Source organism: Melospiza georgiana, chromosome 2, assembly GCF_028018845.1.
Source record: "Melospiza georgiana isolate bMelGeo1 chromosome 2, bMelGeo1.pri, whole genome shotgun sequence".
In the NCBI taxonomy this organism is placed as follows: domain Eukaryota; kingdom Metazoa; phylum Chordata; class Aves; order Passeriformes; family Passerellidae; genus Melospiza; species Melospiza georgiana.
In genome coordinates this window covers 111,174,045-111,189,571 of record NC_080431.1, presented here as the reverse complement: position 1 = coordinate 111,189,571, position 15,527 = coordinate 111,174,045, and the positions used below count along the sequence as shown (strand labels likewise).

Genomic DNA, 15,527 nt, shown 5'->3' with positions numbered 1-15,527 from the left:
GGTTGAAACACTGCAAATGTTAAGAAAATGGACACCTTGGAGAAATTAACCCAATTATTACCATCCTTCAACAAAATTTCAATGTGCATTTTGACAGCATAATGTTCAGTTCCATTCTGACTTTCAAGACATAAACTAAAAAATTGAGGATAAGGCTTTGAAGAATGCCAAACTTCAGCAGTGCTATTCCACATATTACCTCCACTTCCTAACAGTTTCTGTGGACACACTGCTCTTCTGCATGCCGAGTTCCCCTTCATTGTATCTTTGGCTCAACCTGTAGTTAACAGACATTGCAGACTGAGCAGAAATGTTGTTAGAGAGCACAACATGAAATTTTACCTGATTAAATTTTTGTGAGTGAATATATTCTGCTGTTCAAATATGATGCACAAACTGAAGATAACTGACAATGCCTTTCTTATTATGTTCTAAAGAAAAAAAATTGTGCTATTTCCTGGCTTTTACTTGAAAATTCTGGGCTGACTGGAGTAAAACCCATAATTTTTCTCTACTATGTAGGCTCTTGCTATTAGGAATTAGGAATTACTTAAAACCTTTTTATTCAGACTTTCTGGCACTCATAATTTTCTCTGACATGCACTGCCTGAAAACTACATGCACAAATGGTCTGGTGGAAAATGGCAAGTCATCCTTTCCTACTGCAAGTAAAATGGATGTGGGAAAAGATTAGCTCCATTAACTACAACTCTTCCTGTTAAAACTCTTATCTAAAACTCCTCAAAGCTCATGCTTTATTTTTTTCAAATGAGCTTTCTTTTCCCTTTACAAGTACATGCATGCTGTAGTTCCTATGCATTTGTAAATATGTGGGGGAACACTGGACAGTTCTGGGCTCTGTGGTACCAGAAAGTCAAGGAGCTACTGGAGAGGGTCCAGCAGAGGCCACAGGAATGAGAAGGGGTCTGGAACATCTCTCTTGTGAGGAGAGGCTGTGAGAGCTGTGCCTCTTTAGTCTGGAGAGGAGAAGGCTGGCAGGGCATCTCATCAATACATATAAATAGCACAAAGTGGGTGCCAAGAGGATGGTGCCAGGCTCTTGTTGGTGGTGTCCAGCAGTGCCAGCATAATGTCATCAGCACTCTTGTTGAAGTGCAAAGTGTTGGACAATGGCAGTCAGTGATACCATTGAGGTTACTGGGAATTTCCCTGCCTCATGAAAAGTGTGACAGTCCAAATAAATTGGCTGCATTAATGTATGTTGAATATAAAAAGGCAGTTCAGGTAGATATCTGTGTATTGTCTAAGAAAGATATCAGCTGGGGAGTTTTTTGAGTGGATGTAATTCTTTGCTATGTATCCAGAAATGTGAACTGTAAACATCACCAAATGTTTGAAGTATTTTTGGTTGGTGAAGATTTGTATTTTTTAACAGATTAACTTTCATTCTACCCCCTTTTCCCTGAATGCAGAAGAAACATTAGCATATGAATATAAGAATAATGTTTTTCATTGTGTCCTCACTGTATTCTTTTTTTCTATTGATCTGAAAAAAATTGGTATTTGCGTTCTTGAAACATTTCCTAGAATTGGATTAGGGTCAAGATCCCACTGATAACTTAGAATCAATTTCTAACCAATTATTGAAAGAGAAAAGAAAAAAAAAAGGCAGTTAATCCTTTAGTCCTTCTTCATATTCCCTGAAATTCTGGGGCTATCACAGTCAGATCTGCTTTTTGTTTGTGTCAAGGTAGATTTAACACATCCCTTAGCAAAGTCTCTAGGGAGGGAAACCTTCTCCTTGATGTTTTTCATCTTTCCTTATCCATCCTGTTATGGGCTGCACAGTGGAGTCATTGAAGAGGAGTCAGTTGAATGATCACAGTGACCTGGAATTTACTGCCACATGCAACAATTTGTCCAGCATAACCATCATAGTCAATCTGTGTGGGGTGGCAGGATTTTGATGACTTGAAGAACCTCTAACAGTCGAGTAATTCCTGAAATTTCAGATATTCCAACTTAGTTTTCCCTTTGACAAAATATTACATATGAAGGAGACCAGGCCAAAAAAAAAAAAAAAAAAAAAGTAGAGAGGATAAATGTGAAAAATGAGAATTATCAAGTGAGTCTGAAGTTCCTGTGTGAAAGTTTATTAATATTTCTTTACTCTCAGGTTTTTAGACTAAATGATACAATGCTCTGACAGTGTTAGTCAGAATCAATTCTGGTGCTCACTGCTGGGGATTTATGCGACTGCATGGGCTGGAAGGAATCCACCTGTTAACAGTTTTAGGGGCTGAAGTTACAGTCATAAAGCTGGACTGAAATATCTACTGAATGTTGCTTTTTATATTTTCTTTTTCCTTACTGATTTAGCTATGATTAACGGACTAATTTTTTCCAGATGATAAATATGTGCAGCAATCTGGCAGTTGACCTGCCACAGCTTTGACTACAGGGAATATCCATTGGGAGATAAATTACAGCAAAACCAATATATGTATCTCATTTTTCAAACTTTTTTTATTTACTGTTTTCACTTATTCACCTTGAACCTCTTCTCTGTGTCCCTTGGTATTACAACAAGAATGTGATTTATGGCTATATAACTTCGCTGAAAAGAAAAAATGTGATATTTTGACCAGAATAGAGGAAATTTTGGGAGTCTTATGAATTATTTTTAAAATTTTCTCCATATTGAAATTATCTCATGAATATTCTTTAACTGGAAAATAAAGAAGGAAAGTCTGTAAATAGAGGGCCAGGTGATTTAAGCAATCAGCATATTCCAATCTTTGTTCTGAGAGGGTCACTATTCTCATTAGAAAATATAATCTACATGTGGAACATAATGATTCTGTGATTATGCTCTAATAAAAAACACAAAAAAATGAACAAAAGGAAACATTGAATGAATTCAGGATGTATTGTTATTAATAATGATTATTGATAATAATTTAAGTTACTAAATATGTTTCCACTCTAGTGGGGAAATGCCAGTGCAATAAAACTTAATTATTATGATTAAAAAAAAAAAATCCAGAACATTTCAGGAAATAAAAACCCTTATGCATAATGACAAATAATGGAAGGAGCTTTGTAATAAATCATCATTGTGTATATGATTTTTTTCCAGATGGACTCTTACACACCTACCTCTTACTAATCCTACTAATGACACTCTGGTGCTGCAAGTGGTTAACAGCGACCCCTGCCATTTTGCAGTTGAGACTGACCCAACACAACTTGTAAGTAAGATTTCTGTGTTTTCACAAAAAGGATAGAAGAGAGCCTTCTTTTAAAAACAAATTCAATTATGTATTGTACTGTGTGTTCAGAATATACAATCTTTTAGACATTTTAAGTACATATTTTAGAGGTTTTATAGCCTGAGGAAGAAAACAATTAAACTTGAAAAGCAACTCAAGCTGAAGTTCAGATGTTTTGTTCTTTCCTGGAATGGTTTTGAGCAGGACTGCAGTGTAGGTTGTAAATAATTCAGGAGATATTAGAAGGAGAAGTTGTAAACAAAGCAGCTGGGTAGAAGATTCATAAGTATCTAATAATCAACAGAATAGCTAGGTAAATATTTAGGTTAGTAGATAAACTATTAATGGAAGAATACAAGTATATCTAATATTATAAGCAACTTGCAAGGAATATGAATAATAATTGATCAATATAGCTGCAAAGAAGCTTCAAGCAAATACCTAGAATCATTTTATTCTGCAAATTCAGTTACCTTGAGAGTGGTTTCTCTTAACCCTCCCATTGTCATGTACTCCACTTTTTCCTCCTCCATCACAGAAGCCCTTCCATCTTGCTGCCTAACATTTATGTCCTTTCTAGGAATAACAATGGTGTAGGTTTGTTCAGCTTTTGTATGTTCATTGAGATTTGCTAGAGTTCTAGGTGGTCAGGGTTCAGAAAAATATTTCTTATTGACCACTGAATACTAGTTAATAGTACAGGCCCCATGAGCAATTCTTTGGGTATTATTAAGGTGATTCTATGAAATATGTGACCTTTTCATGATGGGGAGATGAGAAAAGGGGAGTGCATAGATGGACAGATGCATGTAAATTCTGTATCTGAATGAGTGGCATTGAGTGCCTCCATCACAGCCTCTTAGGATATGAATTCAGAGCCTTTACCACAAAAAAACCCCAAAAAACAAAACAAAACAAAACAAAAAAATACCACCACCAACAACAAAAAAAACCACCAAAAACAAAACCAAAAAACAACCAACCAAAAAAGAAAGAAGAAATAAATGTGTGCAGGACAGGAAAGAAATAGTGAAATAATGGTGCCTTTTCTTGATATGAAGAAGGTAATCCAGGGAATATACCAAAGTTGGTCGGTCCCTTCCAAAGCAAACTATTCTACAACTTATGATTCTATTCCTGCAAAATGGTTTAAGCGGCAGGGAGAGGAATATTGTAATAAAATATAACTAAGAAGATACAAAGGACCATATGGGGAAAATAGAGGAATGATATATAGTCATTATAGGTTCAGTTTTCAGAAGCTGAACAGTTTTCAGCCTTAAATGTAGCAGTACAGCCAGACCAAATGTTCCTAAAAGGGTTTCTGATGGTAACAGCTAAAGGAGATCAAACTTCTTTATTCAGCTTCCCTAAATATTGCTATGTAGGATTCCATTAAATTAAAAGTATAAAACATTAAGTTTTTTCTAGTATGTCTTTTCTGTCATGCACAATAACACATCTTTATACACTATGGTAAACCCTAACAAGTGCTATTACTAATTATTTAATGAATTGATATTTGATTAGGGGCTTAGAAACAAAATGGATGCAAACTATATTAATTGTCTGGGAGTATTGTAGATGTATTTTGTTTGGGTCATTGCCACAGAAGTGGGTTAGATTTAACTATAGTGACTTTTGGCTGCTGCAGATTGCATATTACCTTGTGCAGGAAATTAACAAGAAAAAAAATATCTCTGCTCCCATAATTTATCATCAGAGATTCACACACCAACAATAGCTACATTACTTTGTGTTGGAAAAGACAAATTCAACACTAAATGCAGTAATTTTCTCTCTCATTTTTATTATAATCCTCAGTCCTGTATATCATTATGGATTGAATTCTGAAATGTTCCTAGTTAATTGCAGTAGTTCTTCCAGTTACAGGATGGCTTTGTTTGCTAAATGCAACTACTTAATATTTACTTCATGTAGCTGTCCCTTTTTGAACCTGTTTCTTTCATTACAGACCCATGTGTGGAGAGGTTATTTAATTTCCTTCAGTTTTGGTGACAAAGTCAGAGGGTGGCGTTTATCACAGAATCACAGAATGATTGGGCTGGAGACCATCTATTCCAACCCCCTTGGTGAAGCAGGTTCAGCCAGAGGAGGTTGCACAGGGTCACCTCCAGGCAGGTTTTGAGTATCTCCAGAGATGGAGACTCCACAGCTTCTCTGGGCAGCCTGCTCCAGTGCTCGGTCACCCTCACAGGAAAGAAGTTTTTATACATGTTGAAGTGGAACTTCCTGTCACTGGGCAACCCTGGAAGGAGTTTGGCGTTTGCCCTTAAGATAATTGTACACACTGATGAGGTCCCCTCTCAGTTGTCTCTCCTCATTAGAGATGCTCCAGACCTCCAGTCACTTTTGTGGGCTCTGCTGGACACTCTCCAGTAATTCCTTGTCTTTCTTGGACTGGGGAGCCCAAAACTGGACACAGCACTCCACATGTTCTTACTTCTGAGTATTTTGCATCCTAGCACTCAACACTGCATTCAAATTCCAGAAGATTACTGCTTATAAACCATGCTCAGTGTTTCAGGTATTGGTTTATATTGATACCCATTTCAAAGCCTTTGTTATGTGTGGAAAAAGTTTCCCATCTTAATCATTCAAGTTTCTGTTCTCTTTAAAGCAGATAATACTTTCTTTTCAGCAGAAAGATTACAATTTGTGCAACCCTCAGATAAAAGAGCAAATTATTTTAACAATAGATCGAAGATGGGATTGGACAATGAAAATACATTATATTTGAAGATAGTTAGTAAAGTCAGGTCAATAACTTTGATATTTCATGTAAATTTCCATATTTGTTTTTATGTCATCTGAGATGTAGGACTTTTGAATGTACTGGACTGTTGATCAGAAAATGTCTCAAATTGGTTTCTTCAGTCCCTGGGTTATGTTAGATAAATCAGATAAAACAGTGGTATCAAAGAATTTTTTCTTCTCTTAAGATATTTGCCTATAATTAATCAAAATTTTGACTAATGTTTCAGAACATTAAAAAAATCAGTATTATTATCACTTCCATGTGTGTGGAAGTTTGTTTGTTCCGGTTTCAGTTTGGAACAAAGGGCATTACTGAAATATCACAAAGGATTATTTTCTATAGAGCTGGTTCAACTTCAAGTATGGACATCATTAATAACATGCTTTCTTGAGGTCCAGTTGGATTAGGCTCAAGTATTCCTGAACTTCAGTGCGCATAATGAAGTCTAAATGAAATTCAGAGGCTTTAAATCCTTTGTCAGCTTCATGTCAATTAGAAGCAGCTCCGTTACCCTTTTGTAAACTGATAAAAATGAGAAAAGACTGCATATCTTACTGGTGGCTTTGCAATTGTAGCCTAAGTCAGTTTAAATGGAATATAACATCTTGGATTTCTTTCAATAATTTGATAAAAGCTTTCAAAGATACCCTTTAATGGGGTTTGGAATTTTTTTTTTTAACAAGCTATGTTTAATTTTTGTTTCCCTTTTTGCAAACCTTTAACTAACTTAGTACCTTTAACTAACTTAGTAACTTTAGAAATGCTGCCAAATTATCTAAAAGCCAGAATGTAAGTGAATTCTCATAAGTTTACTGTAAAATTCCACCTTTTTTTTCATTAGAATATTGGGTATTAGGGGTGTCTGGGAAAAAGGTCATTGGGATGTTGAGTTTGGTGTTTCTGTCCTGACTGCAGCTTTCTTTGTCTTTAGCAGAAAAGGATTCAGGTTCAGCATTTAACAGCTGAAAATTTTCAATCATCAATAATGTGTCCCCCAATTTACTGCTTTTTCTTTATATAAATACTTTGATATATTTCACGTATTTGTGTATTATATTGACATACACATATATTTACTATGTACAAAAAAGTCTAACAAACAGGATCATCTCCATGGCTTAAAAGAAACATGCTTTCACTGTAACTCTTCAATTTGCTATTCTCCTGGTTTAAAGTAGCCTAAACCTTTTCCATTAAGCTGAGTTCTTTCCTGATTGGCTTTGAAACACAACTTTTATTGAGGACAAATAACTTAATAGGAAAGGGCTGGCAGAGAGGAGTGCAATCTCTGTGTGCAAGCTTTAAGGATTTTCTTAATGACCATGAGTATTGTTTTGTACAGAGTAGAGAACAAGCTTTTAGATTTATTAAAAATTTCCCCTCCTTTCTTCATTTTGTAACAGAAATAATGTATTTGTAGTTAACTCCAGACTTAGTTTCTATATTTGAACTGTTATATCTGAGCTCTTATGAAGAGCAATGATAACAGTTCCTTTTCACATGACTATTGTGGAAGGCATTTGTTTATGTAAACAAAATGAAAGGCAGGAGATGTGTTAGCATCAGCATATTTAATTGAATGATTCCATTACCTCCTTAAAATATATTTTTTGCATTATTTTCAATTCTAGTTTTAGAACAATTTATGATTTTTGGATTTCAGTAGAAAGTACGTAGGGTTTTTTTGCCTGGCTTATCTCAAAACAAATTACTTTTTGGATTCACAGGACAACAAACTGTGAAATTAAAAATGAAATTTTAAAACCAAATCTATAGTGTAAAAATTAAAAATCCTTTCTGCTTTCAGAGCAGGCAGTCTGCTGGGTTATCATAGCTCCATGTTGATTATTTTGATTCATTGTGGCAGTGGATTTTCTGAGTAATGATAATATGTCAAGTAATACTTATTGGAAATCAAACTCCTGTCTGTTTGCATCTCTGTGGAAGAATTATTATTCTAAGTAATGTGAATGTCTTACACTGAAATTACTCAATATTTAAAAATCTTAGTGTTAATTTAATGATGTAGTCATAGTCTCTGCCATGCTGTCTTTACCTAGTTTTTCATTTTAATAAAAAGTATTTGCGGGGGCGGATGTTTTCTACTGAGGTTCTTTCTCCATTTGTAGGTCTTCATTTGATAAATGGGTCTGACTAGTAGGTGGGAACTGGACTGCAAATGAAAGTTTAATTAACTGTTATGGCAGGAGTCTGATGAATTACTTAAAAACTTTCTCTCCCAAAAAAGAAAATAACATTTTAAGTGTGGTGTGTTACTTGAGCACATCTGAGCTCTGTCCTCTGTTCTGCACAACCTACCTCCCACTGCCATCAGTAGGAATATCTGTGGTTCAAGGCACACCAACATCCCTGTCCCTCATTGAGCTGGTACTGATGACTAAAGATTTTTAGCTTTTTATATATTTTCCTGTATTTGTTGCTTTGGAGACTGCTAATACATGCTTGTAGCTTCTAGTACTTTTTCTACCCTTTTATCCCTACATTTTAGAACAATAAACTAACCTTGTAACACATTCCTGAAACACTGTTTAGTCTCATTTTCAAGAAGAGAACCTACAACAAGGACATTTTGTTTTCCAACCAGAATCTGAGAAGACACAAGAAATGGGTCAAAGAAGCCCCTGGACTAATTCCAATGGGGCAGTACCTGGGGTAAAATTATCTAACCAACTGGTCTTCTAATTGGACAATATTTGATACCTATACTAATCAATTAACTTCATCAAAATTGTAGAACTCTACTGTATTACATGTGCATATTGCCATATGTTGCACCCTGAAGGCCTTTCAGTTGAAGATTTACTTTTATATGCTATCATTTTAACAGTGTTTGGAAGGATGGGTGTTTTATTCCAGGAAACTCTCTATAAATACACCCAGGGGATGACTGGCAGGACCAGGAACAGCGTGGCTCCTGCCTGGGCCCAGCTCTGGGATGGCAGGAAAAGCCTCAGGGCAGTGAGAAAGAGCAGCAAAGGCTTGGATGATGGATGGGATTCATCCATCCCAACAGAGACTGGATGACATCAATGTCCCAAGACAATGTCCCTGTGGGGGGACTGGGCATGGGCCAGGCCTTGCTTTGTGGGGGGACAGTGACCCCAGGCCACCCAGCCTGGCTGAGCTGTCAATCAATCAATCAATCAATCAATCAAGCAATCACAGTCTGGGATGGTGCTAACCCAGCCTCTGATTGGCAGAGTTATCCATCAATCACACACTGAGGCAGTGCTAATTGGACCCTAATTGGCCAAGTGACTTGAAGGTCCATGTGTGGTCGGGGCAGTGAAAACTGTGGAGCTTAAAAGATGGCTCATGCTTGGACAGTGCTTTCTGCTGGAGTTTCTGTTTCAGTCATGCTGAGCACCAGGAGCTGGCAGTTTTATTTGTATTTTGTCAGTTCTAGCTGTTGTAGGGTGTTGCTTTGACTTACATTTATTGCAAATTATATTCATTTTATGAAACACAGGTTAACTGCTCATGATATCAATTACCTTTTTATCTCTTCTTACGTGCAAATGTTATTTATACATATATAATATTAAAAAACTAATATGTGTTTTTTTAAAGAAATAGTCCCAGTAATTGTGTATTCAGTGATTCTGGCTGATCACACTCTGTGAGCATTGGCATTTTTATTCTTCATAATTCAATTCATTTACTGCTTATCTGCTTCTTGAAAACAGATTAATTGATTGTAGTCAGCTATTTGCTTTTGCCTATGCAATTGAGTCTCAAGTAGAATACTTGAGGGGAAGAGAAAACCTGCAACATTATTTAGTGTCGGTTTTGCTAAAGGTAAGCAGAAGAGAGACAAAGCACTGGTTAATTAAAACCTGGCATGTATTTCCTTTCTGAGGCAGTTTGCATCCGTGGGGGGCACTGTGATAACCCTTCAGTGCCATCACACCACAGTGCTGTTGGAATGGTGTCTGAGAGCTGCTGCCCGTGTCCTTGGAGCGGCTGTAGCCCCAGCCCTGGAGCTGCAGGGCAGTGGATGTGCAGGGACTGCCCCGGCATTGTTTGCTGCAGTAACTCGCTGGCTGAGAGGGGGAAATGTGTGGAGCACATTAATCACATTCACATCAGCACTGTTGGTACAAAGCACAAAACAGATACTCAAAAAAATTGATTTCCTCTCCCTTACCCCTCCTTTCTTTTGCTTCTTTCTTGTGTTTGTACAGCTGGCTATTCCTCCTCATTCCACCAGTCAGCTGCCTGTGAGATTCTGTCCCTCTGCCCTTGGAAGGCGCAATCACAAGGCAACAATAACCTTCAAATGCCCACAGGTATGATAATGTGCTTGTCAACAACACTTGGGATTCAGATTAGGTACTATTTATGATAGGCAAGGAAGTAAAAGATTCAGCCTGTAAGTTTAGTGACTGGATGCATAATGAAAGAGTAAACGTGATGTTAAAAACTTATCATTTGTTTTATCCTTAGTTTTACACAGAAATTGTTCTGTTTACAGTATTAAAATGTGGCATAATGGCCTAGGAGCTAGAACAGGTAATGAATAATTTCAGTTTGCTCAGTAGTGAGTTCTGCTAGTTTTAACACTTGAAGACTGACACTTCTTAGGAGTGTCACCTCTGAAATTAAATTTCTTGGTGTTTTCCCCAACCTCGCCAAAATTAAATTGTTTCATTTTTTTATCCAATCTGAATTTTAGAAGATCATACACTTGATAAAGTGAATTCTTCCTTTCATTTTATCTGAAAATGTTTTTTACTTTGAACACCCTAGAATTGTTGACTTCTTTTATTTCTGTGAATTTTCCTGAAGTTGAATGAGAAACTAGTAAATAAAGAGACATGAGTCATCAACATGACCTACTAAGTGTTATGAAATAACAGCTGAAATGAAAAAGAAAAACTGATACTACAATGTAAATAGTAATATTTCATCATGCAAGATGTGGTTAAATGAAGCCTTTGCTTTCTGTGCAATTTCCTCTCTATTTTTATTTTTTTTTTGAGTTTCAGATATCCTAAAACACTGCTGACCTGTGAATTATTCCAGTTGAGTGCTACCAGCAGTTTTCAGTAGTGTTTTAAGCAATACTAAAAAGCAAATATTCTTTTATATGAAGAGAACAAATACTGAAGGAAGTCATGTGGCAATTTTTTGTCTTGAAAGAGTATGTTGAAAAGACAGGTTATTTGCAGGTGGTGTTGGCACTGCATTTATTTTCAGAATCTCTTCTAAATATTTAGTAAGGATAAAAACAAGGAGACAGCAATTCTAATATGAGTAGTATATATCCAAGGTCAGTTCAAGAGGACACAATGTCCCTCTCTGAAACCTGATGGTCCACAGAAATTTTAGATCTACTATTTCTTTCCAATATCCTTGATTTTTTGTGTCTAAAGGTTAATGTTCATTATTATCTTTGGAGTAACACTTTTGGCTTGTTGTGTGATTCTACTGCTGTCCCATCAAAGAATTATTTTCTTTCTTCCTTTGTCTTCTGGAGAGAACTTCTCAATTTATCTGCTTTCAGGTTTTAATATATATGCTTTGAATTCTGCTTTTGCAGCTACCTACATCTTTCCATTCCCTACACTGAAAGCTCTGAGCAGCTGGATGGAAGTTAAATACTGTGTGCTTGAAGTAGTACAGAAATTAAACACAATAAGGAGATATGAACATATCCCAGAATGAAAGTATTGATTTCCAGATAGCAATACTTAGAGTAACAACAGCTTGAAGAAAGAAAAATAAAAGCAAAAATTTACGTTCACTTATAGCAGAGACACAAAACAGTGGAAGGAAGTAGGCAAAATACTTTAAAATGTGCAGCTCAGACTCATCAAATGATAAACAATGGCATGTTCCATTCACAGTTTGGAGAGAGGATATTTCATCTGACGGGGTCTGGAGTTCCTCCTGAGCGCATGGAAACCACCACCACCAGTGCCTGCATTGGAGAGTACTCCTCTGCCATCATATCCTTCAGGAATCCCACTGCTGAGAATGTGGTGGTAGATATCGTGCTGGCAGGTACAGGGATTTGGAATTTTTTTTTTTTTTTTTTTTTTAATGGGAGAAGGAATTTAAGCTCCTTGGGTTCCATTAGAGGTGCGGAAGGAATGTGAATAAATTTTCCTCATTCCATTTTTTGGCAGTAGAGTTCCTGTGTATTGTCAACACCCACCCTGAAAACTCTGTAGAGCGTGCTGTGGGAGGTAGGGAAGGACACAAACCTGTAACAGCTGTGCACAGAAGACTTCTTAGGTCATGCAGCCTCATGTGCATGTGCAGCTGCTGGCTGGGTGTGCTGCACGGCAGCACTTTGGCAACCAGAGACTCTGGGATGTGTTTTGGTAGCTGTGCCTAAGCCACATAACTAATGCTTGGCTTTTGTTCCTCAATCAACTTTAAATATTTTATATTACTTGGTCAAATTCTGGATAACTGAAGGTGTTAGTGAGAGAGCAAGGGTGAAACATTTTTAAAGTTTTCTTTGGTATTTTTTGTGGTTTTTTTCTGATGATCTTCCAAGCAAGTGTGTTTCATCAATATTTTCAAACATGCTTTAAATGATAATATGAGATCCAGAATTACTAGAGATTGACAAATAACTGTTCATACTGGGATTTCACAAATGCTGTAGGAACTCAGGTTCTAAATCCCACAATCTCATTGATGACTAAAATTTACTCAGTCAAAAAGGAAATTTCACTTCAAGTGCATCAGAAGGCTTTAAAAGGTTCTCTGAATCTCTACCTACTCGAACGTAACATGTAGGTAGCATCAGAAAACAGGTGCCAAAGCATGTCCTGACATCTGCAAATAACAAAAATTGAAGATAAACCTTCCAGATTTATTTTCATAAATAAATAAATGTAAGACAAATAGCAACCAAACCATAAGAGAATAGTAAAATCAAGCCTGTTCAAAGGTAAGTTTTAAGCCATGTTTACACACTCAAGCTGTGATTCAGGGTTTGAGACACATAGAATAAGTGAAGAAATGTGATTTTAAAAAACTGTAGATTCATGGTTTTTGTTGCATTAAACTCACACTTTTTAATCCTACTTTCTGAATATGAATTAGAAATAAAGAAACACAGCTTTGTCCACATACACAGTTCATATATGGGGGATCTTGGAAATATGCTTACCTAAAAGGTCAGGAGCATCTTGGTCTCATGACTGAACACTGTACTTTTGCTGACCAGAATTTTTTGTCAGACCTCAGTGCAGTTTCCCCTGTTTAACTGCTGAAATATTTCCATTTATGACTGTCACAAAAGAGAGTACCATTTGTAAGTGACCAGATCTCTTGTGAATTTCAGTTGAAGTTCTCTTCTGGAAAACATTGAAAGAAGCAGCAGCATGCAAAATATTCAGTGCTCACAGGCCAAGTGAATCATGGCCAGGATCTTGGGGACTTTACCAGAATTCAGGTGCTGAGCAGGATAGCTGGCAGAGAAGTGGGGAGCCTGGAATTGAGAGACAGAATCTTTTCCAGCTTCCTTCTTATCTGACATCTGGGTGTCCTTAAGTGACAAGGAGCCCTGCACACTGGTTCTGCACATGGAGACAGGGCAGCTGCTGCAGCAGGTGGCATTCAGTGCAGGTACACTAGGCTCCAAGGTGCTTCTCACAGTTAAAAAGGAAGGTAAATGTTGAACACCCCAGGAGCTGCTTTTGGGCAGTCATTCTGATTGTGCAGCCATTGCTTGTGTAATCCAGATGGAAGCTGGGAGTGTGGAAGCTGCAGCTTTGGTCTGAGGCAATCAGGAATTGTGGAGGCATCTCCCTGGCACTGCAGTGTGAATGGCAGGAGCCTCACCAGCTGGATGAATGCTGTGGTGGTGACCTTCCTGTTTGGAGAGGGAAATGGGCAGCCTGTAGGGAGTGACAGGCTGTGGACTCAGACAGCTGGAGATATTCAGATCCACAAATCCAGGTGAAATTTGCAATGTAATAAAACATTTGGCCAATATGATTGTGAGACTGTTGTTTTTTATGAAAGTTCATGTTGATCAGGAGATTTTTCTGCTGACTGGGAAAAGGCTTTGTTGTTTCTTCCTTTGAAAAGTGATAGAAGGAAGACTGGAGGAGCAGTGGGATGATCAGCCTCACCTGAGCCCCTGGTGGGGTCATTGGACACTACTTTTGTTGTGTGTGTAGCCCATGATTTACACGTTCTCTTACAGTCCATGTCCAAGCCCATGAAGGTCGAGAAGGTGATCAGGAGTAGTCAAATGGATTTCTTAAGTGCAAAACATGATTGACAAATGTGATTGTCTTCTGTATGGAAATGAGTGATTATGCAAATAAAGGAGGAGCAGTGAATGTAATATACTATGATTTAGTAAGTCTTTGTCATTGTATCCTGTAACATTCTTGTTTGGAAGCAGAGGAAGTCTAGGCCTGATGAACAGACTGCTGAGTGAATTGGAAGCTTGGCTGAGCTGTTGGTCTCAAATTATGGTGATCAACATCTTGGCATTCAGCTGCTGGCTGTTAGTGATCATTGCACAAGGGTCAGCCTTGGGGCCTGTATTATTCAGGACCTTTATTAAAGACGTGGATGATGATAGAGATTGCAATGTAAATTAGGGATGGGAACTGACATGATGGATGGTAGAGCTTCAGTGCAGAGGTACCTTGATAAATTGTTGGTGTACCTCAGTTTTGAATTGCTTTATTCATCAGCACATCATTCCTGGAACAGCTGAAGACAAAGTGAACTTTTACATTATTAGTAATGCAATTTTCATGCTAAAATGTTAACCCTCTGTAGTTTTCCCTCACTCCATCTATGCTGTGTGCTTATCTTAGCCCACACTGAGTGAATTACAAGTGCTGTGTAATCCACCCTATTTGACCAGGAAATAACTGATTATATAAACTTTTGAAGTGTAGGAGTGTATTTAATCTGTGGTATAAAGATTCCTATTGCATCTCATAATTGCAGGATGCTTTATTCTAGTGGAAAGTGTGAGCTGGGATTCTGATTTGTAGAACAACAAGAGCAATTGAGAGATGCAAACTGCTTGTCTTATTGAGAATAAATCTAGTGCCAGACAGCTCAGTTAAGTATTCCATTACTTTGAGGTATAATTTGTAAGAATGCTTATCCAGTGTGCTGTTCACAAAATAGTGGAGAAGAATAATAAACTTACCTGTGATGCAACTTAATCAGAAAAAATATTTATAGAGCTTAAATATTGTAACTAAAGTGTAGTAGATTGTGAAGTTCTGAGAAACAAGAGAAGCTGCATTGTTTAATTGTTTTAGTGATAACAGTAATCTTTCTAGCTGTTGAGCATGAACTTGTCCCAGGGAGTTGTTCAGAAATAGTGACAGAAGTATCTGTCTTAGACAGTGAAGGACTAATGTTTATTTTTATGCATCAGAAGTTTTCAGTCTTCATTCTTCTTTACCCATCAGTAAACCTGACATCATGATGATCTAATGTTTCTGTGATCTTTGGAATTACAAAAGGTTGTCTTTGAAAAAATAAATTATATATTG

General features: G+C 37.1%; 1 protein-coding gene across 1 annotated transcript in view; it reads left to right on the top strand.

The window, feature by feature from the left end:
• CFAP47 (cilia and flagella associated protein 47) overlaps positions 1-15,527 on the top strand; it is a 259,943-nt gene that overhangs the window by 180,929 nt on the left and 63,487 nt on the right. Inside the window, exons 54-56 of the mRNA XM_058045574.1 lie at positions 3,101-3,212; positions 10,218-10,322; positions 11,883-12,039. Of these exons, the coding sequence (XP_057901557.1) occupies positions 3,101-3,212; positions 10,218-10,322; positions 11,883-12,039 (374 nt within the window). The remainder of the gene's footprint in view (positions 1-3,100; positions 3,213-10,217; positions 10,323-11,882; positions 12,040-15,527) is intronic.